Source organism: Entelurus aequoreus, linkage group LG13 (assembly GCF_033978785.1).
Source record: "Entelurus aequoreus isolate RoL-2023_Sb linkage group LG13, RoL_Eaeq_v1.1, whole genome shotgun sequence".
NCBI lineage: Eukaryota > Metazoa > Chordata > Actinopteri > Syngnathiformes > Syngnathidae > Entelurus > Entelurus aequoreus.
In genome coordinates, this window is record NC_084743.1 from 10,294,933 (window position 1) to 10,322,162 (window position 27,230).

A 27,230-nucleotide genomic window follows, 5' to 3' on the forward strand; every position below is an offset into this window, starting at 1 on the left:
ATAGAAAAACAAGTTGCCTCGATATTGAAGCTAGTATCTGATTTATGACACCAAATAGATCTGATCAAAATAGTATCAATCTCACTGGGGATTCCCGAGCCATTTTGAGAGATAACGAGAAAGCCAGTCATGTGACCACAGATCCCTTCCCCATCGTCAACAATGCTAATCAGGCAGAATTTGTGACAGCCAACAACAATTACTTTGGGGGAGAATCATCATGATCCAGGACTTTATATTTTTGAGCCCGAACACTAAGAGGATGAGCAATACCTTTTAGGAGCCGAGTGATGGATGCAGTTTTATTATGACACTGTAGCATTAGCAGCGTTGCTAGGTGCTAAGTACAAACGAACCGTGATAAAACAAACACGTACTGTGATATTTCCACTGTCGCTGGGATGTCCACCGACGAGACGCTAACATAATCCCGTTTGGATGAAGAATCAATCGCAATCCTCACAGATGATTGAAAAAAAGTAGAGATGTCGGTTGTTGGTGCACTAATTGTAAGTGTATCTTGTGTTTTTTATGTGGATTTAATAAATACATAAAAAAAACAAAAAAAACAAAAACGATACTGATAATAAAAAAAACGATACCGATAATTTCCGATATTACATTTTAACGCATTTATCGGCCGATAATATCGGTCTGCCGATATTATCGGCCGATAAATGCGTTAAAATGTAATATCGGAAATTATCGGTAAATATTACATAATATCGGTCTGCCGATATTATCGGCCGATAAATGCGTTAAAATGTAACATCGGAAATTATCTGTAAATATTATATAATATCGGTCTGCCGATATTATCGGCCGATAAATGCGTTAAAATGTAATATCGGAAATTATCGGTATCTGTTTTTTTATTATCAGTATCGTTTTTTTATTTTTTATTTATTTATTAAATCCACATAAAAAACACAAGATACACTTACAATTAGTGCACCAACCCAAAAAAACCTCCCTCCCCCATTTACACTCATTCACACAAAAGGGTTGTTTCTTACTGTTATTAATATTCTGCTTCCTACATTATATATCAATATATATCAATACAGTCTGCAAGGAATACAGTCCGTAAGCACACATGATTGTGCGTGCTGCTGCTCCACTAATAGTACTAACCTTTAACAGTTCATTTTACTCATTTTCATTTTTTTTATAGTTTCTGTGTAACTGTTTTTATATTGTTTTACTTTCTTTTTTTATTCAAGAAAATGTTTTTAATTTATTTATCTTATTTTATTTGATTCATTTTTTAAAAAAAAGTACCTTATCTTCACCATACCTGGTTGTCCAAATTAGGCAGAATAATGTGTTAATTCCACGACTGTATACATCGGTTGATATCGGTATCGGTAATTAAAGAGTTGGACGATATCGGCATATCGGATATCGGCAAAAAGCCATTATCGGACATCCCTAAAAAAAAGTTCCTGCAACAAGGGGATTTTTTGTGTATTTTTCGCCACGTGAAAGTGGACCGGCCTGTCAGTCCATGGCCACATTTGTCTACTAGCAGGTGAGAGATGCATGAATTATAATCTAGAATAATAATAATAATAATAATACAAACCCCGTTTCCAATTTACTCTGATGGCTCCCTCTCTGCAAAAAGTCAGAGTTCAAAAACAAGAAAAAAATATATATAAAATTAGGGGTATTTTATTTGAACTAAGTAAAATTATCTGCCAATAGAACAAGAAAATGTGGCTTGTCAAGACTTTCCAAAACAAGTCAAATAAGATAACCTCAATAAACCCAAAAATACCTTCAAATAAGTATATTCTCACTAATGACAACTGTACTCCTATATGAGTACGTATGTTCTATTGTTTTATTGAAAATAGGGCTGCAACTAACGATTAATTTGATAATCGATTAATCTGTCGATTATTACTTCGATTAATCGATTAATAATCGGATAAAAGAGACAAACTACATTTCTATCCTTTCCAGTATTTTATTGAAAAAAAACAGCATACTGGCACCATACTTATTTTGATTATTGTTTCTCAGCTGTTTGTACATGTTGCACTTTATAAATAAAGGTTTATTTAAAAAAAAAATAAATAAATAAAATAAAATTAAATTAAAAGCCTCTGCGCATGCTCATAACATAGATCCAACGAATCGATGACTAAATTAATCGGCAACTATTTTTTTAATCGATTTAATCGATTAGTTGTTACAGCCCTAATTGAAAATAAAACAGCAAAGTCCGGTTTTACAAACCCCGTTTCCATATGAGTTGGGAAATGGTGTTAGATGTAAATATAAACGGAATACAATGATTTGCAAATCCTTTTCAAGCCATATTCAGTTGAATATGCTACAAAGACAACATATTTCATGTTCAAACTCATAAATTTTTTTTTTTTTTGCAAGTAATAATTAACTTAGAATTTCCAGGCTGCAACACGTGCCAAAGTAGTTGGGAAAGGGCATGTTCACCACTGTGTTACATGGCCTTTCCTTTTAACAACACTCAGTAAAGGTTTGGGAAGTGAGGAGACACATTTTGGAAGTGGAATTCTTTCCCATTCTTGCTTGATGTACAGCTTAAGTTGTTCAACAGTCTCCCTTCTGCTATTTTAGGTGCCACACATTTTCAATGTCTGGACTACAGGCAGGCCAGTCTAGTACCCGCACTCTTTTACTATGAAGCCACGCTGTTGTAACTTGGCATTGTCTTGCTGAAATAAGCAGGGGCGTCCATGATAACAACATATGTTGCTCCAAAAGCTGAATGTACCTTTCAGCATTAATGGTGCCTTCACAGATGTGTAAGTTACCCATGTCTTGGCCACTAATACACCCCCATACCATCACACATGCTGCCTTTTACACTTTGCGCCTAGAACAATCCGGATGGTTCTTTTCCTCTTTGGTCCACAATTTCCAAAAACAATTTGAAATGTGGACTGGTCAGACCACAGAACACTTTTCCACTTTGCGTCAGTCCATCTTAGATGAGCTCGGGGCCAGCGAAGCCGACGGCGTTTCTGGGTGTTGTTGATAAACGGTTTTCGCCTTGCATAGGAGAGTTTTAACTTGCACTTACAGATGTAGCGACCAACTGTAGTTACTGACAGTGGCTTTCTGAAGTGTTCCTGAGCCCATGTGGTGATATCCTTTACACACCGATGTGGCTTGTTGATGCAGTACAGCCTGAGGGATGGAAGGTCACGGGCTTAGGTGATTTCTCCACATTCTCTGAACCCTTTGATGATATTACGGAGCGTAGATGGTGAAATCCCTAAATTCCTTGCAATAGCTGCTTGAGAAAGGTTGTTCTTAAACTGTTCAACAATTTGCTCAGGCATTTGTTGACAAAGTGGTGACCCTCGCCCCATCCTTGTTTGTGAATGACTGAGCATTTCATGGAATCTACTTTTATACCCAATCATGGCACCCACCTGTTCACAATTAGCCTGTTCACCTGTGGGATGTTCCAAATAAGTGTTGGATGAGCATTCCTCAACTTTATCAGTATTTATTGCCACCTTTCCCAACTTCTTTGTCACGTGTTGCTGCCATCAAATTATAAAGTTAATGATTATTTGCACAAAAAAAAAAAAGTTAATGAGTTTGAACATCAAATATGTTGTCTTTGTAGCATATTCAACTGAATATGGCTTGAAAAGGATTTGCAAATCATTGTATTGTGTTTATATTTACATCTAACACCATTTCCCAACTCATATGGAAACGGGGTTTGTATATCATCCATAAGTGCAGATTCCAATCATTGAAATACTTTGCATAGTTGAAGACTTACGGTCATTAGAAAACATGAGTGCACATCATAATGGCAGCCAAAGTTTCCATCTTAAAAATCTAAAAAAATTATTTTGGGATGTCCGGCGGGCCAGATTGAAAAGCTCAACGAGCCACATGTGGCCTTTATTTGCCCAGGTCTGGTTTTAGAGGGTGTTTTCACATACTTTGCAGATTGCAAATACAATTGGATATGTTTAATACAGGGGTCAGCAACCTTTTTGAAAGCAAGAGCTACTTCTTGGGTAGTGATTAATGCGAAGGGCTACCAGTTTGATACACACTTAAATAAATGGCCAGAAATAGCCAATTTGCTCAATTTACCTTTAACTCTATGTTATTATTAATAATTAATGATATTTACACTTAATTGAACGGTTTAAAAGAGGAGAAAACACGAAAAAAATGAAAATTAAATTTTGAAATTCAAAATTAAAAAAAAAAGAAGAGTAAAACTAGCTAATTTGAATCTTTTTGAAAAATTAAAAAAATTATTTATGGAACATCATTAGTAATTTTTCCTGATTAAGATTAATTTTAGAATTTTGATGACATGTTTTAAATAGGTTAAACTCCAATCTACACTTTGTTAAAATATATACCGTAATTTCCGGACTATAAGCCGCTACTTTTTCCCCTCGTTCTGGTCCCTGCGGCTTATACAAGGGTGCGGCTTATTTACGGCCTGTTCTTCTCCGACACCGACGAAGAGGATTTCGGTGGTTTTAGTACGCATGTGGAAGACGATGACACAATGATTAAAGACTGACTTTTCATATACCGGTAGGCTGGTTATTTTGATAACGTACAGGTGAGCACTTTGTATTACTTTGCACCGTTGTATTATTTGTACTCTGCACGAATGCTGTTCGCCATGTCAAAGATGTGAAAGTTTGATTGAATGATTGAAAGATTTATTGTTAATAAATGGGACGCTTTGCGTTCCCAAACAGTCATCTCTGTCCCGACAATCCCCTCCGTGGTAGCAGGAACCCCTATATATTACGGTAATTACACATCAAAACCCTGCGGCTTATACTCGGGTGCGGCTTATATATGGAGCAACCTGTATTTTCCCTTAAATTTAGCTGGTGCGGCTTATAGTCAGGTGCGGCTTATAGTCCGGAAATTACGGTAACAAATTGGACCAAGCTATATTTCTAACAAAGACTAATCATTATTTCTTCTAGATTTTCCAGAATTAAAAAAAAAAAAGAAATTCAAAAGACTTTGAAATAAGATTTAAATTTGATTCTACAGATTTTCTAGATTTGCCAGAATAATTTTTTTGAATTTTAATCATAATAAGTTTGAAGAAATATTTCACAAATATTCTTCCTCGAAAAAACAGAAGCTAAAATGAAGAATTAAATTAAAATGTATTTATTATTCTTTACAATAAAAAAATAATAATACTTGAACATTGATTTAAATTGTCAGGAAAGAAGAGGAAGGAATTTAAAAGGTAAAAAGGTATATGTGTTTAAAAATCCTAAAATCATTTTTAAGGTTGTATTTTTTCTCTAAAATTGTCTTTCTGAAAGTTATAAGAAGCAAAGTAAAAACAATTAATGTATTTATTTAAACAAGTGAAGACCAAGTCTTTAAATATTTTCTTGGATTTTCAAATTCTATTTGAGTTTTGTCTCTCTTAGAATTAAAAATGTCGGGCAAAGCGAGACCAGCTTGCTAGTAAATAAATAACATTTAAAAAATAGAGGCAGCTCACTGGTAAGTGCTGCTATTTGAGCTATTTTTAGAACAGGCCAGCGGGCTACTCATCTGGTCCTTACGGGCTACCTGGTGCCCGCGGGCACCGTGTTGGTGACCCCTGCTTTAATAGATGCAACGAGACACATATCAAGTTAAATTGTCTAGTGCTACTTTAACTATCATCATCATGAAGACGTCAGAGGTGAACATCTGGAAACATGAGCCAGCGGAACACGGCAGGCATTGCTGATGTTTTGTCTTCTCCGGTATTTGCCGCGTGGTCAGCTCAGACTCCACTAAAGATGCCCCGTGTTGCGTGGCGGGGTCGAGTCTGGACGGGCGCCATTGCGACAAGGCCAGAGTGTGAGCGGAGCTGCTCAATCACTGCGCGCAGGCCATCCCTCACCGCGTGCTTTTCCGATGAGGCAATTGGAAAGAAAAGAAAAAAAGGCTCCAAGAATAGGTGATTACAGACGTGTGTGGAGCGAGGGAGGGAGAATGTGGGGGTCCGGGAAGAGCGAGCTTCTGAAAAGACCCTCGCTCAGGCTACGCCGGCGTTTCTCAAAGTGTGTGGTGGGGAATAGAGACATGACAGGTGGGGCGCGAGGAACGGGAGGAAATTTCACTTAATTTATTTTAAATTTTTTATTATATTCTTAGATTTTTTTTTTTTTTTTACTATGCTTTCATTTTCTATACACACTGTAAATCACTTTGTGATTCTGCCTGTGAAATCCACTATATAAATAAATGTAAATTACTTATTTTTCGCTTTACATTTCTAGGTAGGAGCGAAAGTTTGACAGACAACAGTAACTAATGGGGGCGGGGCTAAGCGGAACAAACTTTCGCGCGGATGGGTAGCAAGCTAAGAGTGGCCTGCAACCCCGATTTGAAAAGCTGTGCAGTGCAAAACAGGCTCACTGCAGCCACTAATGCTGGAGTACTGTAAAACTCATGTTCACTTGCCCTGTCTTGCCAAATGCATAGCTCCTCCTTTTTTTTTTTTTGCAAAGATTGCAAAGTGGCACTTTTATTTGATTTATTATTGAAATTGATGCAAGTTATTTGATTTATTATTGAACTTGATGCAAGTTATAACACTTTTATTTGATTTATTATTGAACTTGATGCAAGTTATTTGATTTATTATTGAACTTGATGCAAGTTATAACACTTTTATTTGATTTATTATTGAACTTGATGCAAGTTATAACACTTTTATTAGATTTATTATTGAACTTGATGCAAGTTATTTGATTTATTATTGAACTTGATGCAAGTTATAACACTTTTATTTGATTTATTATTGAAGTTGATGCAAGTTATAACACTTTTATTTGATTTATTATTGAACTTGATGCAAGTTATTTGATTTATTATTGAACTTGATGCAAGTTATAACACTTTTATTTGATTTATTATTGAAGTTGATGCAAGTTATAACACTTTTATTTGATTTATTATTGAACTTGATGCAAGTTATTTGATTTATTATTGAACTTGATGCAAGTTATAACACTTTTATTTGATTTATTATTGAACTTGATGCAAGTTATAACACTTTTATTAGATTTATTATTGAACTTGATGCAAGTTATTTGATTTATTATTGAACTTGATGCAAGTTATAACACTTTTATTTGATTTATTATTGAACTTGATGCAAGTTATAACAATTTTATTTGATTTATTATTGAACTTGATACAAGTTATTTGATTTATTATTGAACTTGATGCAAGTTATAACACTTTTATTTGATTTATTATTGAACTTGATGCAAGTTATTTGATTTATTATTGAACTTGATGCAAGTTATTTGATTTATTATTGAACTTGATGCAAGTTATTTGATTTATTATTGAACTTGATGCAAGTTATAACACTTTTATTTGATTTATTATTGAACTTGATGCAAGTTATAACACTTTTATTTGATTTATTATTGAACTTGATGCAAGTTATAACACTTTTATTTGATTTATTATTGAACTTGATGCAAGTTATAACACTTTTTTAAGATGTATTATTGAACTGGATGCAAGTTATTTGATTTATTATTGAACTTGATGCAAGTTATACCACAGCTGCACAGTTATTTTATTTATTATTGAACTTGATGTTATTTTGTGTTATTGAGTTTGAATGTATACAACTTGATGTTACTTGATGTTCAATAAATTTGAAAATGTTAAGCTTGGCATTAGCGTTCTGTTGGGGCGATGTGGGGCAGGTGGGGGCAGGTGGGGCTTGAAAACTCCCCCTTGTCCAAAGTGGGGGATGACAAAAAAAGTTGGAGAACCACTGCTTTAACAGTTAATTTTACTCATTTTCATTCATTACTAGTTTCTATGTAACTGTTTTTATATTGTTGTACTTTCTTTTTTATTCAAGAAAATGTTTTTAATGTACTTATTTTATTTTATAAAAATGTTTTAAAAGTACCTTATCTTCCCCATACCTGGTTGTCCAAATTAGGCATAATAATGTGTTATTTCCACGACTGTATATATCGGTTGATATCGGTATCGGTTGATATCGGTATCGGTAATTAAAAAGTTGGACAATATCGGAATATCGGCAAAAAGCCATTATCGGACATCCCTAGTCCTAATATTTATGTGCAAAAACCTTCCTTTTTTGTAAACCGCCGCAAAACACTGCAACATTTGTGAGTAAATAATTACCATTTTTTTGCGACTTAAAATCCTTTCATTCACCCCAAAATGGACAGTGCGCCTTATAACCCGGTGCGCCTTTGGTACGGATTAAATGTGGTTGTGCTTACCGACGAGAGCTTTCTTAAACGTCACTCTGGCCTGAGAAGACATTTTGCATTGGTCAGCGTGTGATGCGGACGTGGCCTCACCTGATAACAAGTGGAATGAAGATTCCCTCATTCATGCAGCAGACATCATGCGAATTGGAATGACGGCAAAAAAACAAGTCCCACATAAGTTAATAACAAACCTACTCAGTGGCCTCGTGGCTAGAGCGCCCGCCCTGAGATGGGTAGGTTGTGAGTTCAAACCCCGGCCGAGTCATACCAAAGACTATAAAAACGTGACCCATTACCACCCTGCTTGGCACTCAGCATCAAGGGTTGGAATTGGGGGTTAAATCACCAAAAGTGATTCCCGGGCGCGGCCACCGCTGCTGCTCACTGCTCCCCTCACCTCCCAGGGGGGCGAACAAGGAATGGGTCAGAAGCAGAGGACAAATTTCCCCACACCTAGTGTGTGTGTGTGTGAATATCTTTGGTACTTTAACTTTTTTAATAGACCTAAACATGGCCTGTTTAACAGTGGAAATATTCCACAGTTTGACCCTGGAACAGATGATTCCCGCTCTGTGGGAGGAGGTGTGACTCAAAGCAACAAGTGGACTGACCCGTTGATCATGCTGAGCAGGCCCTCCACCAGGTGGGCCAGGTAGGAGATCTGGGCGCTCTCGTCCGGGAAGATGGGCCCGTGCATGGAGGCCAGCTGGGCCAGGCACTGCAGGGAGTCCTGGGCCATGTCCGAGTCTTCGCGGATCTTCCTGTGGACCTGGGAGTCATGAGAGCAGACTTAGTATTTCCTTTAGAAGAGGGGCCACATTCGGTGGTTTGTGCAAACTCAAACACTTTGAAAAAAAAACAAAAACTAGAGGTGTCTGGACTGGGGCTGCAACAACTAATCGATTAAATTCGATTATAAAAATAGTTGCCGATTAATTTAGTCATCGATTTGTTGGATCTATGCTATGCGCATGCGCAGAGGCTTTTTATTTTATTTTATTTTTTTAAAATAAACCTTTATTTATAAAGTGCAACATGTACAAACAGCTGAGAAACAATAATCAAAATAAGTATGGTGCCAGTATGCTGTTTTTTTTCCAATAAAATACTGGAAAGGATAGAAATGTAGTTTGTCTCTTTTATCCGATTATTAATCGATTAATCGAAGTAATAATCGACAGATTAATCGATTATCAAATTAATCGTTAGTTGCAGCCCTAGTCTGGACACAACTTCCGTTACTTCCGATATGAAACCGATATTGGTGCCAGGAGTATTGGCTGATACCAATATACATCTGCTGAGATATCAGCAGGATTCAAACAGTGGATTATTTTGTAGTGTGGAATGGTCAAAAAGTGAAATGACTCAAACAGAACAATAGTAGCTATTTATTATTATTATTATTCAGAATGGACTGATGCGGTCTTTTAGTTGAAGTGTAGTGGGAATTGTTTTTTTGGCTCATGATGCGGACACGTTTGTTACTGGATACTTTCCAATATGACTTGGAGACTTTGTATGTGTGCGTAATATGCAACTATACTTATTTGATACTTGTTTATATTGACTCATGTACTGTTCTACACTGCTATACTGTTCAATGACTATAACCTATGTCTAGCTTGTGTGCTTAGCTGTTGTGTAGCTGCAAATAGTCTATCATGTTTACCTTTTGTCAAATGAAATATGTACATTTCTTCTTTAGTAAAACAGAATCAATTGTGTGGTTATTGGAGGACATTTAGATGTTAACAATCGATCCAGCTTTGTACAAGTAAACACTCCGCAGGACTGCTTGTATCGCACATGATATCACAGGCAAGTAAACACGCCGCAGGACTGCTTGTATTGCACATGACATCACACACAAGTAAACGCGCTGCAGGACTGCTTGTATCGCACATGATATCACACACAAGTAAACACGCTGCAGGACTGCTTGTATCGCACATGATATCACACACAAGTAAACACGCCGCAGGGCTGCTTGTATCGCACATGACATCACACACAAGTAAACGCGCTGCAGGACTGCTTGTATCGCACATGATATCACACACAAGTAAACACGCTGCAGGACTGCTTGTATCGCACATGATATCACACACAAGTAAAAATGCTGCAGGACTGCTTGTATCGCACATGACATCACACACAAGTAAACACGCTGCAGGACTGCTTGTATCGCACATGATATCACAGGCAAGTAAACACGCCGCAGGACTGCTTGTATCGCACATGACATCACACACAAGTAAAAACGCTGCAGGACTGCTTGTATCGCACATGACATCACACACAAGTAAACACACTGCAGGACTGCTTGTATCGCACATGACATCACACACAAGTAAAAACGCTGCAGGACTGCTTGTATCGCACATTATATCACACACAAGTAAAAACGCTGCAGGACTGCTTGTATCGCACATGACATCACACACAAGTAAACACGCTGCAGGACTGCTTGTATCGCACATGATATCACAGGCAAGTAAACACGCCGCAGGACTGCTTGTATCGCACATGACATCACACACAAGTAAAAACGCTGCAGGACTGCTTGTATCGCACATGACATCACACACAAGTAAACAGACTGCAGGACTGCTTGTATCGCACATGACATCACACACAAGTAAAAACGCTGCAGGACTGCTTGTATCGCACATTATATCACACACAAGTAAAAACGCTGAAGGACTGCTTGTATCGCACATGACATCACACACAAGTAAACACGCTGCAGGACTGCTTGTATCGCACCTGATATCACAGGTAAGTAAACACGCCGCAGGACTGCTTGTATCGCAAATGACATCACACACAAGTAAACACGCCGCAGGACTGCTTGTATCGCACATGATATCACACACAAGTAAACAAGCTGCAGGACTGCTTGTATCGCACATGATATCACACACAAGTAAAAACGCTGCAGGACTGCTTGTATCGCACATGACATCACACACAAGTAAAAACGCTGCAGGACTGCTTGTATCGCACATGACGTCACACACAAGTAAACACGCTGCAGGACTGCTTGTATCGCACATGATATCACACAGGTAAAAACGCTGCAGGACTGCTTGTATCGCACATGATATCACACACAAGTAAACACGCTGCAGGACTGCTTGTATCGCACCTGATATCACAGGTAAGTAAACACGCCGCAGGACTGCTTGTATCGCACATGACATCACACACAAGTAAACACGCCGCAGGAGTGCTTGTATCGCACATGATATCACACACAAGTAAACAAGCTGCAGGACTGCTTGTATCGCACATGATATCACACACAAGTAAAAACGCTGCAGGACTGCTTGTATCGCACATGATATCACACACAAGTAAAAACGCTGCAGGACTGCTTGTATCGCACATGACATCACACACAAGTAAACACGCTGCAGGACTGCTTGTATCGCACATGATATCACACACAAGTAAATACGCTGCAGGATTGCTTATATTGCACGTAATATCACACACAAGTAAACACTCAGCAGGACTGCTTGTATCACACACAAGTAAACACGCTGCAGGAATGCAAGTATCGCATATTATATCACACAGAAGTAAACACGCTGCAGGACTGCTTGTATCGCACATGATATCACACACAATTAAACATGCTGCAAGACTGCTTGTACCACACATGATATCACACACTGCAGGACTGCTCGTATCACACATAACATCACACACAAGTAAACATTGCAGGATTGCTTGTATCACACATGATATCACACACAATTAAACACGCCACAGGACTGCTTGTACCACACATGATATCACACACTGCAGGACTGCTTGTATCACACATAATATCACACACAAGTAAACATTGCAGGATTGCTTGTATCACACATGATATCACCGACAAGTAAACACGCTGCAGGACTGCTTGTATCACACACAAGTAAACAATGCAGGATTGCTTGTATCACACATGATATCACCGACAAGTAAACATGCTGCAGGACTGCTTGTATCACACACAAGTAAACAATGCAGGATTGCTTGTATCACACATGATATCACACAATTAAACACACTGCAGGACTGCTTGTATCACACACAAGTAAACAATGCAGGATTGCTTGTATCACACATGATATCACCGACAAGTAAACACGCTGCAGGACTGCTTGTATCACACACAAGTAAACAATGCAGGATTGCTTGTATCACACATGATATCACCGACAAGTAAACACGCTGCAGGACTGCTTGTATCACACACAAGTAAACAATGCAGGATTGCTTGTATCACACATGATATCACCGACAAGTAAACATGCTGCAGGACTGCTTGTATCACACACAAGTAAACAATGCAGGATTGCTTGTATCACACATGATATCACACAATTAAACACGCTGCAGAACTGCTTGTATCACACACAAGTAAACAATGCAGGATTGCTTGTATCACACATGGTATCACACAATTAAACACACTGCAGAACTGCTTGTATCACACACAAGTAAACAATGCAGGATTGCTTGTATCACACGTGATATCACACAATTAAACACGCTGCAGGACTGCTTGTATCACACGTGATATCACACAATTAAACACGCTGCAGGACTGCTTGTATCACACACAAGTAAACAATGCAGGATTGCTTGTATCACACGTGATATCACACAATTAAACACGCTGCAGGACTGCTTGTATCACACGTGATATCACACAATTAAACACGCTGCAGGACTGCTTGTATCACACACAAGTAAACAATGCAGGATTGCTTGTATCAAACATGATTATCACACACAATAAACAGGCTGCAGGATTGCTTGTATCGCACATGATATCACACATTTTACACGCAAGCCCATATGCAGTAATCCCATACTTGTTTTTATGCTGATATCGGATCAGGACTCGGAGTGTGAATCTTTGGGCACCTAACAAGTGATCTGATTCTAAATCCTGGGGTGATGATTCGATTCAGAATGTGGATTCAAACAGTATCACTTGGTATAATAGTTATAATGAAACTTTTCAAAACATGTTACAGGTTAGAAAAGATCCTTCTGCTTGCATGGAGATGACCCAAAAATGTATTTTTAAAAAATGTAGTCTTGTTAAAAAATATATGTATACATTTTTTTTTAGAATATATATTTTTTAATTATGAATCGATTTAGAATCGGTATGAATTAGAATCGCAATTCCAATGTGGATTCATTTTTTGGAGCACCTCCAATGAAAGTGATGCAAGATTGCATGACTAATTACTGTGTTTCCTGTTCTAGAACGTTGAAGGATGACGGTCTTTGCAGGAAGTAGAGTTGATCGCATGCAAAGGCTTCTTGCAAAAATGCCATTGCCAAACCACAGCGGCATGTTTGCCCGTGCATTTTACACAGAATCCGCTAAAACGATGCAATAGAGCCACTAAGACAGGGGTCGGCAACCTTTACCACTCAAAGAGCCATTTTGGAAAGTTTCACAAATTAAAGAAAACAATGGGAGCCACAAAATTTTTTTGAAACGTTACAAATATGCACCACACTTTGAACCCACACCAAAAAAGAATGACAAACACATTTCTGGAGAACATCTATAACACAACACAACAAATACCCAGAATCCCATGCAGCCCTAACTCTTCCGCTCAACCGACGTACGGAGAGGGGCGGGGTTGATGTGTGTGGGGGTTTGGTGGTAGCGGGGGGTGTATAATGTAGACCGGAAGAGTTAGGGCTGCATGGGATTCTGGGTATTTGTTGTGTTGTGTTACGGTGCGGATGTCGTTAAGTATACTGGGAAAACGGGGAGGGTCGGCAAGTATGCAACTGAGCCGCATCAGAGTGGTCAAAGAGCCGCATGCGGCTCTGGAGCCGCGGGTTGCCGACCCCTGCACTAAGACGATACAACTGTTGGTGCCTGAATGTTTGATTCAACCGGGGGTGAGAAGTGAGTGTCAGGTGTTCACCCTGCCTGAATACCCTTCCACACAGGTCCCAGAAGCCGGAAAATTGCCAGGCTGTCTTCATCCGCTAAAACGATGCAATATAGCCACTAAGACAGGGGTCGGCAACCTTTACCACTCAAAGAGCCATTTTGGAAAGTTTCACAAATTAAAGAAAACAATGGGAGCCACAAAAAATGTTTGAAACGTTACAAATATGCGCCACACTTTGAACCCACACCAAAAAAGAATGACAAACACATTTCTGGAGAACATCTGCACTGTAACACAACATAAACACAACACAACAAATACCCAGAATCCCATGCAGCCCTAACTCTTCCGCTCAACCGACGTACGGAGAGGGGGGGGGGGGGGGGTTGATGTGTGTGGGGGTTTGGTGGTAGCGGGGGGTGTATAATGTAGACCGGAAGAGTTAGGGCTGCATGGGATTCTGGGTATTTGTTGTGTTGTGTTACGGTGCGGATGTCGTTAAGTATACTGGGAAAACTGGGAGGGTCGGCAAACATGCAGCTGAGCCGCATCAGAGTGGTCAAAGAGCTTATTGTTAAGTGTTCAATGTGATTTTAATATTTTGTTTACATTGAGAGTTTCCCATGCTTGTGTTGACATTTCCTTTCTGGGCATTATAATCAGAGGAATTTAAATTTTAAATAAAATATATTATTCTCCTGCTCCTAATTTCCCTAGGTCATAAAAAAATGTAAATAATTATGGATATAATCATATTTACAATAATTACTGCATAACAAAACATATTTTCCATAGTTAAATAAGAATAACAGGGCAAATTAATGTTACACAGCCGTTATGTTCTGGCACTAAACCTGCAGGAAATAGTTCTTCTCAGCTTTCTCTCTGTTTACATTTTGACACTTTGCACTATTTTATTACACGTTATGAATAATTTCTTACATATTCCTTATTGTTAAGTGTTCAATGTGATTTTAAAATGTTGTTTACATTGAGTGTTTTCCTTACTTGTGTTGATATTTCCTTTCTGGGCATTATAATCAGAGGAAAGTTACATTTTAAATAAAATATATTATTCTCCTGCTCCTAATTTCCCTAGGTCATAAACAATGTCAATAATTATGGATATAATCATAATTACAATAATTACTGCATAAAAAAAAAAAAATCCTATCCATAGGTAAATAAGAATAACAGGGAAAATTAATGTTACACAGCCGTTATGTCCTGGCACTAAACCTGCAGAAAATAGTTCTTCTCAGCTTTCTCTCGGTTTACATTTTGACACTTTGCACTATTTTATTACACTTTATGAAGCATTTTTTACATATTCCTTATTTTTAAGAGCTTATGGTTAAGTGTTCAATGTGATTTTAAAATGTTGTTTACATTGAGTGTTTTCCTTACTTGTGTTGACATTTCCTTTCTGGGCATTATAATCAGAGGAAAGTTCAATTTTAAATAAAATATATTATTCTCCTGCTCCTAATTTCCCTAGGTCATAAACAATGTCAATAATTATGGATATAATCATAATTACAATAATTACTGCATAAAAAAAAAAATCCTATCCATAGGTAAATAAGAATAACAGGGCAAATTAATGTTACACAGCCGTTATGTCCTGGCACTAAACCTGCAGAAAATAATTATTCTCAGGTTTCTCTGTTTACATTTTCACACACTGCACTATTTTCTTACACTTTATGCAACATTTCTTACTTATTTTATTTTAAGATCTTATTGTTAAGTGTTCAATGTGATTTTAAAATGTTGTTTACATTGAGTGTTTTCCTTACTTGTGTTGACATTTCCTTTCTGGGCATTATAATCAGAGGAAAGTTACATTTTAAATAAAATATATTATTCTCCTGCTCTAATTTCCCTAGGTCATAAAAAATGTAAATAATTATGAATATAATCATATTTACAATAATTACTGCGTAACAAAACATATTTTCCATAGTTAAATAAGAATAACAGGGCAAATTAATGTTACACAGCCGTAATGTTCTGGCACTAAACCGGCAGGAAATAGTTCTCAGCTTTCTCTCTGTTTACATTTTGACACTTTGCACTATTTTATTACACGTTATGAATAATTTCTTGCATATTCCTTATTGTTAAGTGTTCAATGTGATTTTAAAATGTTGTTTACATTGAGTGTTTTCCTTACTTGTGTTGACATTTCCTTTCTGCCTTGACAGCTGAGGGCATTATAATCAGAGGAACTTACATTTCAAATAAAATATATTATTCTCCTGCTCCTAATTTCCCTAGGTTACAAAACATTTCAATAATTATGGATCTAATCATATCTACAATAATTAATGCATAATCTTTTCCACAGCTATATAAAAATAACAGGGCAAATTAATGTTACACAGCCGTTATTTCCTGCCACTAAACCTGCAGGAAATAGTTCTTCTCAAGTTTCTCTATGTTTACATTTTATTACACTTTATGAAGAATTTCTTACGTATTCCTGATTTTTGAACCTTCATTTTAAGAGCTTATTGTTAAGTGTTCAATGTGATTTTAATATTTTGTTTACATTGAGTGTTTTCCATGCTTGTGTTGACATTTCCTTTCTGGGCATTAATTTGAAATAAAATATATTATTCTCCTGCTCTAATTTCCCTAGGTCAGGGGTCACCAACGCGGTGCCCGCGGGCACCAGGTAGCCCGTAAGGACCAGATGAGTAGCCCGCTGGCCTGTTCTAAAAATAGCTCAAATAGCAGCACTTACCAGTGAGCTGCCTCTATTTTTTAATTTTATTTATTTACTAGCAAGCTGGTCTCGTTGTGCCCGACATTTTTAATTCTAAGAGAGACAAAACTCAAATAGAATTTGAAATTAGGATTTTTAAACACATATACCTTTTTACCTTTTAAATTCCTTCCTCTTCTTTCCTGACAATTTAAATCAATGTTCAAGTAAAAAAAAATTTTTTTATTGTAAAGAATAATAAATACATTTTAATTTAATTCTTCATTTTAGCTTCTGTTTTTTCGACGAAGAATATTTGTGAAATATTTCTTCAAACTTATGATTAAAATGCAAAAAAATTATTCTGGCAAATCTAGAAAAATCTGTAGAATCAAATTTAAATCTTATTTCAAAGTCTTTCGAATTTCTTTTAAAATTTTTGTTCTGGAAAATCTAGAAGAAATAACGATTTGAAATATAGCTTGGTCCAATTTGTTATATATTCTAACAAAGTGCAGATTGGATTTTAACCTATTTAAAACATGTCATCAACATTCTAAAATTAATCTTAATCAGAAAAAATTACTAATGATGTTCCATAAATTATTTTTTTAATTTTTTCAAAAAGATTCAAATTAGCTAGTTTTTCTCTTCTTTTTTTTCGGTTGAATTTTGAATTTTAAAGAGTCGAAATTGAAGATAAACTATGTTTCAAAATTTAATTGTCATTTTTTTTCGTGTTTTCTCCTCTTTTAAACCGTTCAATTAAGTGTAAATATCATTAATTATTAATAATAACATAGAGTTAAAGGTAAATTGAGCAAATTGGCTATTTCTGGCAATTTATTTAAGTGTGTATCAAACTGGTAGCCCTTCGCATTAATCACTACCCAAGAAGTAGCTCTTGCTTTCAAAAAGGTTGCTGACCCCTGGTCTAACATATCAATAATGATCGATATCAAAGACTTATAACATGATACAGTTTTCAGCCCTACAAACTCCAGCCACACAACAACGAGGCTACGGTTACATGAACACTTCTCAGAGAGTCGTGCTGAGGCGATTAGACGGTACATGCAGTCAAATGTTTCCAGCTCAGGTCTCAAATGTAGCATGCTTAGTTAGCAACCAGGTGATCCCGCCTCACCCTCCTCGCCAGGTCAGGAGTAGCAGGGTGACTTTTTAGCAAACGGTGCCACTCTGCTCACACGCACGACGCCAAAGTCGGAGAGGAAACATCCCGGGTGGTTAGATCGGGGGTCCCGGGTCGTATCCACGTCAAAACAAGACTGGGTCATGGCAGCCTCAGCAACATGTGTTTCCACTGACGCTACAGCGCGCACATCTGGAGGCCTCCCCCTCGCGTCTCAAAAGCTCAGCTCGTCTAGAATCCCGGGCTTCTTCTCTTGCAAAGTCCCCCTCTTCAGGCTGCTCGGATGCTAACGCAACGTAGCGACCGGAGAGCTACGCTGCCGCCGGCTTCCACGGCGTGAAGTCATCGCCGGGAAAGAGGCTGGCGGGGAGGGGGTTGAGTCAGCCGGGGAGGGTGGGGGCGGGGAGGGGGGGCAAAAGATTGAAAAGCTCAGGGAAAGCAGCTGCAGCAGCCTACCGTCTGTGCCATGCCAGTAATGTTAGTCATCTGGACTGCACTTGGAGGTGTGTGTGTCATCTTAATTGGATTAACGCACGGCAATTAATCGATGATCGCCATGTCTCCGGAAGGCCGTTTGTGCCGTTGCCGCGGTAGCGAAATTCAGTGCCAACGCCGCGTTCTGGGAAGCGAGGCGTGACAGGCGAAGATTGGCGAGCCATACGATTTCCGACGTCAAAAAGAACATACTTGAGGTTTCTGCCACGTAAAAATCTTAAAAAAAGGGACCCAAAAACATGTACCTACCGTAAATTCCGGACTATACTACTTTGTTCCCTACGCTTTGAACCCTGCGGCTTATAAAACGCTGCGGATAGTTTACGGATTTTTCTTCACTGGCGGGCACAAAGCAAATGGTTTTCCTAAAACACGTGCAAAGACACTGGAATGGTGTGTAATTGTTTGTGCTATGGCGCCCTCTTTTGGATGAGTTTGTTAACTGCAGGCGCAGCTGGGCGAACGCTTACAAGTGAATCCTGCTGTTTAAAGCATTGAACCGGACGTACGGGTGCTGGTCTGTTTTTAAGATTAAATTAAAGTACCAGTGATTTGTCCTCTGCATTTGTCCCATCCCCTTGGGGAGCAGTGGGCAGCAGCGGCGCCGCGCCCGGGAATTATTTTGGTGATTTAACCCCCAACTCCAACCCTTTGTTGCTGAGTGCCAAGCAGGGAGGTTATGGGTCCCATTTTTATAGTCTTTGGTATGACTCGGCCGGGATTTGAACTCCAACCTACCGATCTCAGGGCGGACACTCTAACCACTAGGCCACTTTTCTAATCGTCCATAGCGTTTCTACCCCTGTGGATTCTTCATTTATCACTCCAAGCAACATTTGTAAGATTTACAATATAACTAAAACAATTGACGGGTTTGCTCACTGCAGGTGCTGCAGTGTCTTTCCATTTAGTCCCTGTAACCGAAAGTAGGATTGTCGTTCAGTCTTTTAGCCATCCATAGCTTTTCTACTCGTATGGATTCTTCATTCATCACTCCACGCAACGGTTGTAAGTTTTACAATATAACTAAAACAAGTCTTACTTACTAAACCATCCCATGTGTGACGTCGGTAGGAGTGTTTTGTAATCAAGCCTGTGTCGTTAGCATTAGCTAATATGCTAACACGTTTACGAGTGTCCGTGTTAGTATTGTTAACTTACAATTACTTTCAGTTTCACAAATTCCTCAGTAAATTCATCAAAACGTCACCGTGGAGTTATTGAGTCCGTCTACCTGCCTGGAGAGCTAGCTTCCGCATGACGATGACTTCTGTTTTGTTTGATGGGCCGTTTACTGCCATGTTACAGACACCGTTTGGAAACAATTAAAGTATGCAAATAAAATTGTACTAAATATTTCTGTGTAAATAACTCATTTCACAACGTATATATCTGTGACTTATATTATTATGTATTAGCCGGTGGATGTAACATCAATGTACACACAATCATACACACACAACACATCTCATTCGTTGTGTTGTTGTGAACGACATCATGGATGTAACATCAATGTACAAACAATCATACACACACAACACATCTCATCTGTTGTGTTGTTGTGAACGACATCATGGATGTAACATCAATGTACAAACAATCATACACACACAACACATCTCATCTGTTGTGTTGTTGTGAACGACATCATGGATGCACTTATTGGTACATTTACAAAATGAGTATAGTTTGACTTAAAATACTGGTCAAAATTGTCATTTTATTACTTTTATTTGGTACATGACACAAAACACACTCTACGGTGGTAAAATACATGTAAAAAGGTAAAAAAATCTAAATTAAAAAACATTGTTGTACAAATTATTTTTTTACTTGTTTATTCTTTACTAATTTATATCCTTTAGTTTTTTTTAAGTTATATATAAAACGGAGTTTTGGTCATACAATAAATACACGTTTTCAAATGAATGGGTAATTGTGGAATTAAACGTAATTCCAATACAACATGAGTATAATTATTGATCATTATGTTACTTTTATTTGATTTTATATATGACAATTAGGGATGTCCGATAATGGCTTTTTGCCGATATTCCGATATTGTCCAACTCTTTAATTACCGATACCGATATCAACCGATACCGATATCAACCGATATATGCAGTCGTGGAATTAACACATTATTATGCCTAATTTGGACAACCAGGTATGGTGAAGATAAGGTACTTTTTAAGAAAATCAGTAAAATAAGATAAATAAATTAAAAACATTTTCTTGAATAAAAAAGAAAGTACAACAATATAAAAACAGTTACATAGAAACTAGTAATGAATGAAAATTAGTAACATTAACTGTTAAAGGTTAGTACTATTAGTGGAGCAGCAGCACGCACAATCATGTGTGCTTACGGACTGTATCCCTTGCAGACTGTATTGATATACCGTATTTCCTTGAATAGCCGCCGGGGCGCTAATTAATTTAAAACCTCTTCTCACTCCTGCGCTTACCAAAAGCATGCGGGATGGGCAAGCATGCGCTAATTATTTTAAAACCTCTTCTCACTCCGGCGCTTACCTTATCATGAAAAGCACATTTGATTAAAAAAAAAACGTTATTATGGTCTTACCTTTACTTATAATTGATGTTCATCTGCAGCTGCTTCTGATCAAATGCAGTCTTCCTTATCTTTCTTCAGTTTTAAAAGTCTCTGGAGATATTCCTTTAATTATTACCTCCTGCTTCGATTGAAAGTCCAGTTTAGAAAACTGTTTTATTTTAGATATGTAATCCTCCATGTTAAAAGTGCAAGCAAACGATCGCTGCTCAGGCTTGCTGCTTGTTGTCTTCTTCTGCAGCACCGGTCTTCTGCAGTACTGGAAGTCACAAGAAGGATCACTAGCGCCCTCTACCACCAGGAGGCGGGAGTCATTTAATGACTCATATTTGACCCGGCGGAAGTGCCAAGCATGCGCTAATTATTTTGCGAAACGAGTTTGATCCGGCTGTAATTCTAGGCAGGCGAATACTATATTCCCGGCGGCAATTCAAGGAAATACGGTATATTGATATATAATGTAGGAAGCAGAATATTAATAACAGAAAGAAACAACCCTTTTGTGTGAATGAGTGTAAATGGGGGAGGGAGGTTTTTTGGGTTGGTGCACTAATTGTAAGTGTATCTTGTGTTTTTTATGTGGATTTAATTAAAAAAACAAAAAAAAACGATACCGATAATAAAAAAAACGATACCGATAATTTCCGATATTACATTTTAACGCATATATCGGCCGATAATATCGGCAGGCCGATATTATCGGACATCTCTAATGACAATTAATGATTAATTGGGGTATTAAACATAATTCCAATGCCGTTTAAAAACAATCATTGTATATTTTTGCCATAATTGTCCAGCCATAACGGGTTGTGCTGCAAACTCAACTTGGGTGTTGGGAACAATCCGACGAGCCTTTGAATATTGCCAGATACCGAAGATCCAGCCAGAAAATGGCTGGATCTTCCACGTACCGGCCATTTTCGACTGGCATGCCATCGTTTCCTTGTTGGGCGTCTGAAACATCCCAGTTTTACCAACTGCGGCACAATTCCGCCTTGAAACGGAGAAAGCCGCCCCGAGTTTGGTCGAAAACAAGGTGGCTGTTTGCCACTGCGGCAGAAGAAGAGGGTTGGGGGGGACAATGGAGATGCGACAAAAGAAACAAAAGGGAGGTGGAGAGCGCGGCGGATGAGGAGGAGAGATGCTATTTATAGAAGGAGACAAAGCCTGTTCTCTCGCTCGGAGGCTCGTCTTTCTGTTGTCTCAGATCAACACTCTGCTTCCAGATTATTGTCTGCGGTCCACGGGAACAGATGCATTGTTCCATGGACCACCCCGGAGGACACCCGTTCATGGCTAACAAGTCACATTAATGACGGTGACTGATAACCAATCTAGCGCTCGTATCGCTGAGCCCATGCACGAGTGAGCCGGACCGAACTAGTTTGCTGCTGTAAGAATGGGAGGTCAACACCAAACAAGTTTTGTCCTCGTCTTAAAATCCAGAAAAAAACAACAAGCGATGAAAACAAATCAAATGATATCGGCTTGCATATAAAATCTGTTTTTTTACAAAAAATAAAAATGCCAGGCTATAGGCTACAGCGGCTAAGCACACAATAGCACACAAGCTAGACCAGGGGTCGGCAACCCGCGATGCGGCTCTTTGACCACTCAGACGCGGCTCACCTGCATACTTGCCGACCCCCCAATTTTCCCAGGAGACTTCTGGATCTCAGTGCCTCTCCTAGTTAACTCCCAGGGCAAATATAATCCTATTTTCACTCTGATTACTAAATTAAGGGCGTGCCCTGAATGCACTGCAGTAATTGTCCTCTATAGCATTTACAAACAGCGTGCCAGCCCGGCCACATGTTGTACGTAGCTTTTACTTGCGCACGTAGGAGACGGCAAAGCATACTTAGTCATCAGCCACACAGCGTACACTGGCGGTAGCCGTATAAAACAACTTTAACACTGTTACGTTACAAATATGCGCCACACTGTGAACCCACAGCAAAAAAAAATGAAAAACACATTTCTGGAGAACATCCCACCGTAACACAACATAAACACAACACAACCAATACCCAGAATCCCATGCAGCCCTAACTCTTCCGGTCTACATTATACACCCCCGCTACCACCAAACCCCCCCACACATCAACCCCCCGCCCCCTCCGTGCGTCGGTTGAGCGGAAGAGTTAGTGCTGCATGGGATTCTGGGTATTTGTTGTGTTGTGTTTATATTGCGTTACAGTGCAGATGTTCTCCAGAAATGTGTTTGTCATTCTTTTTTGGTGTGGGTTCAAAGCGTGGCGCATATTTGTAACGTAACAGTGTTAAAGTTTGTTTTTTTTTTACGGCTACCGTCAGTTAAGGCTGAAACGACGCGTCGACGTAGTCGACGTCATCGGTTACGTAAATACGTCGACGCCGTTTTTGTGCGTCGACGCGTCGCATATTTACGTCACACTACCGTCATGGCGGACCGCAAAGCAGACGATCAAAGCAGACGATGCAAGCGGTGCGAGCGAGGGGGGAAAAGCATGCCAAAAGTGGTCAAAAGTGTGGGAGTATTTCAATAAACGGCCTAATAATGTTGTTGTATGCACACTGTGTCGAGCGGAAATGGCCTATCATAGCAGCACAACGGCTATGAACGAACATTTGAAAAGAAAACCATCAACTAGTCAATCGTCCGCGCGAGCATACGTTGTCATCATTACACAAAAACATGACTGTGTCATTTGTATCTGCTAGGGGTGTAACGGTACGTGTTTTGTATTGAACCGTTTCGGTACGGGGCTTTCGGTTCGGCACGGGGGTGTACCGAACGAGTTTCTAAGCTAAAGCTAACTTTAGCTGCTAAAGTCTTAACAAGCTGCTTCGCTCCTCTGCGTCTGTCCCAGCACGCAGCATTGTCCCACCCACACAGCCATCTGATAGGTACACACGCAGCATTGTCCCACCCACACAACCATCTGATTGGTACACACGAAGCATTATCAGCCAATCAGCAGTGCGTATTCATAGCGCATGTAGTCAGCGCTTCAGCGTGGAGCAGATAGGTGTTTAGCAGGTGAGCATCAGGCAGCGGACTCTCCCCAAATGATAATAAACACCTCCCAGTCAACTACTAGTAACATCACTATGAGCCCGTTGACCTTCTAGAAATATAAACTGCAGCTCAGCTCACTCGCAGTCCTGGCTTGAGGTGAAGGCTAATTACCTCTCGTTCCAGCCACATCGACCCCTTCTGAGCGCCTATTTTCAGCTGCTGGGAATATTGTAAACAAGAAAAGAACCAAACATGTACACATGCTAACCTTTCTTCATTACAACTGTTAGTCACTCACTGGAATGAGTAGAATTGGTTGTTGTGTACTGTGTTGGACTGGATGTTTATTTTGCACATTTTAAAAGCAATACTTAATGTTTACAGTGCTCCAGAATATTTAGATTGGCACTTTTTTGTATTGGATGTTTATCTTTATTTTTGCACATTTTAGCAAATAAGCAATACTTTCACTTTTGTTGAAATGTTTACACTGTTGTTACAGAATATTTCGTTTTGCACTTTTTTGTATTGGATGTTTATCTTTATTTTTTGCACATTTTAAAGCAAAATAAGCAATACTTTTACTTTTGAAATGCTTATACTATTGCAGAATATTAAGATTTGCACTGGATGTTGACTTTTATATTTGCACATTAAAAAGCAAATAAGCTACTTTTAATTTTGTTAAATGTTAAAAGTTTTAAATGTTTACATTGTTACAGAATATTTAGTCATGTTGTTGTCAATGTTGACTGAGTGGCCATACTTCTTTTTTTTTGGAAATAAAAGCCATGCCTTTTGAAAAAACGGGCCTACATTTATTTTTTCATCTTCATTTTGAATAAAAAAAATAATCGGTAAAAGGAAAAATAATCTATAGATTAATCGAAAAAATAATCAATAGATTAACCGATTAATCGAAAAAATAATCTATAGATTAATCGATAGAAAAATAATCGTTAGCTGCAGCCTTACCGTCAGTGTAAGCTGTGTGGCTGCTGACCTAGTACGCCAGCTGAAGCTGCATTCTACACGCGGTCGAGCAGGTACACTGTTTGAGCAGGCTGTAGAGGGCGCCAAAAGCAGTGCCGTCACGTCCTGATATCCGGGAGTCTCCCGGAAATAATGAGAGGATTGGCAAGCATGTGCTGTCAAGCGCCATTCATTCAAAACTCGCGGGCCGCCCTAATATCAAATTTACATATTAAAGTGCGTGCCTGTGTCTGAGACCCCTGGTTAACATAGCACAAAGCAATTTAAGCTTTGTATGCGGTGTTTTTCATTTAAAATTTTAACATTTTTTTTGTGGCTCCCATTATTTTCTTTAATTTGTGAAACTTGCCAAAATGGCTCTTTGAGTGGTAAAGGTTGCCGACCCCTGAGCTAGACATACCGAATATGTGCGCCTAAATGCACAATTTTGCGGTGTAAAACACATTTAAGTATCAAATGACTATAGTTGGATACTATTTACATCAGGGGTGCTCATTACGTCGATGGCGAGCTACCGGTCGATCGCGGAGGGTGTGTCAGTCGATTGCCAGCCAGGCATTAAAAAAATAGTCCTAAAAATGAGCGATCATTAATCTTCACTATGACGTCACTTTCGTCACTTGATTGACATTCACGGCACCTCGAGGGTCTTCTGAGAGGACGCTGGCTGCTGCCAGCTCATTATTAAGAAAAAATGACCGACAGGAAGGCGAGAAACAATTTTTATTTCAACAGACTCTGGCGCCGTACCCGTCGTCAAAACTCCAAAGACCGACTGCACAGTTCCTGCCTTCACAATAAAAGCTCTGCTTCATCCTGCCTGCGCTAAGAGTCTCAGAAAGCTGGCGTGCACAAGCTAGCAAGCTACGGAGTTTCCCGCCAATGTATTTCTTATAAAGTGTATGCAAAGGAGTACGGAAGCTGGACAAATATGATGCCAAAAAGCAACCACTTTCATGTGGTATTGGACAGAAAGGAGGACTTTTTTTCTCCTCCATTTGAAAATGCGGACGTTATCATCACCACTGTCTGATTCCTAGCAATGCAAGTCATCAGAATCAGGTAATACACCAACTTATATTCTTGTCTTCATGAAAGAAAGGAATCTATATGTGTTAAACATGCTTGTATTATCTTTAAACACCTTTAACTGTTAACAATATTAAGTATATGTGTTAAACATGCTTGTATTATCTTTAAACACCTTTAACTTGTTAACAATATTAACTATATGTGTTAAACATGTTTGCATTATCTTTAAACACCTTTAACTTGTTAACAATATTAACTATATGTGTTAAACATGCTTGCATTATCTTTAAACACCTTTAACTTTTTAACAATATTAACTATATGTGTTAAACATGCTTGCATTATCTTTAAACACCTTTAACTTGTTAACAATATTAACTATATGTGTTAAACATGCTTTTATTATCTTTAAACACCTTTAACTTGTTAACAATATTAACTATATGTGTTAAACATGCTTGTATTATCTTTAAACACCTTTAACTTGTTAATAATATTAACTATATGTGTTAAACATGCTTTTATTATCTTTAAACACCTTTAACTTGTTAACAATATTAACTATATGTGTTAAACATGCTTGTATTATCTCTAAACACCTTTAACTTGTTAACAATATTAACTATATGTGTTAAACATGCTTGTATTATCTTTAAACACCTTTAACTTGTTAACAATATTAACTATATGTGTTAAACATTCTTGTATTATCATTAAACACCTTTAATTCATTAAAAATATTAACTATATGTGTTAAACATGCTTGCATTATCATTAAACACCTTTAACTTGTTAACAAAAACATATATTTCATAAATAAGTAAATATAAATTATATATATGAATGAGGTAGATCCCCGCGACTTGATCAATTGAAAAGTAGCTCGCCTGCAGAAAAAGTGTGAGCACCCCTGATTTACACAAATAAAGTCTCTACTGGGTCATGAACTTCATTAATTATCGAGGCCACGAGGTGTCGCCGGTCTGCACCTACTCAGTGGCCTAGTGGTTAGAGTGTCCGTCCTGAGATGGGTAGGTTGTGAGTTCTAACCCC

General features: G+C 38.4%; 1 protein-coding gene across 1 annotated transcript in view; it reads right to left on the reverse strand.

Moving 5' to 3' along the window:
- The window catches only part of xpo4 (exportin 4), a 110,663-nt gene that overhangs the window by 34,885 nt on the left and 48,548 nt on the right, over positions 1 to 27,230 (reverse strand). The window contains exon 8 of the mRNA XM_062067447.1: positions 8,894 to 9,051. Coding sequence (XP_061923431.1) covers positions 8,894 to 9,051 — 158 coding nt within the window. The remainder of the gene's footprint in view (positions 1 to 8,893; positions 9,052 to 27,230) is intronic.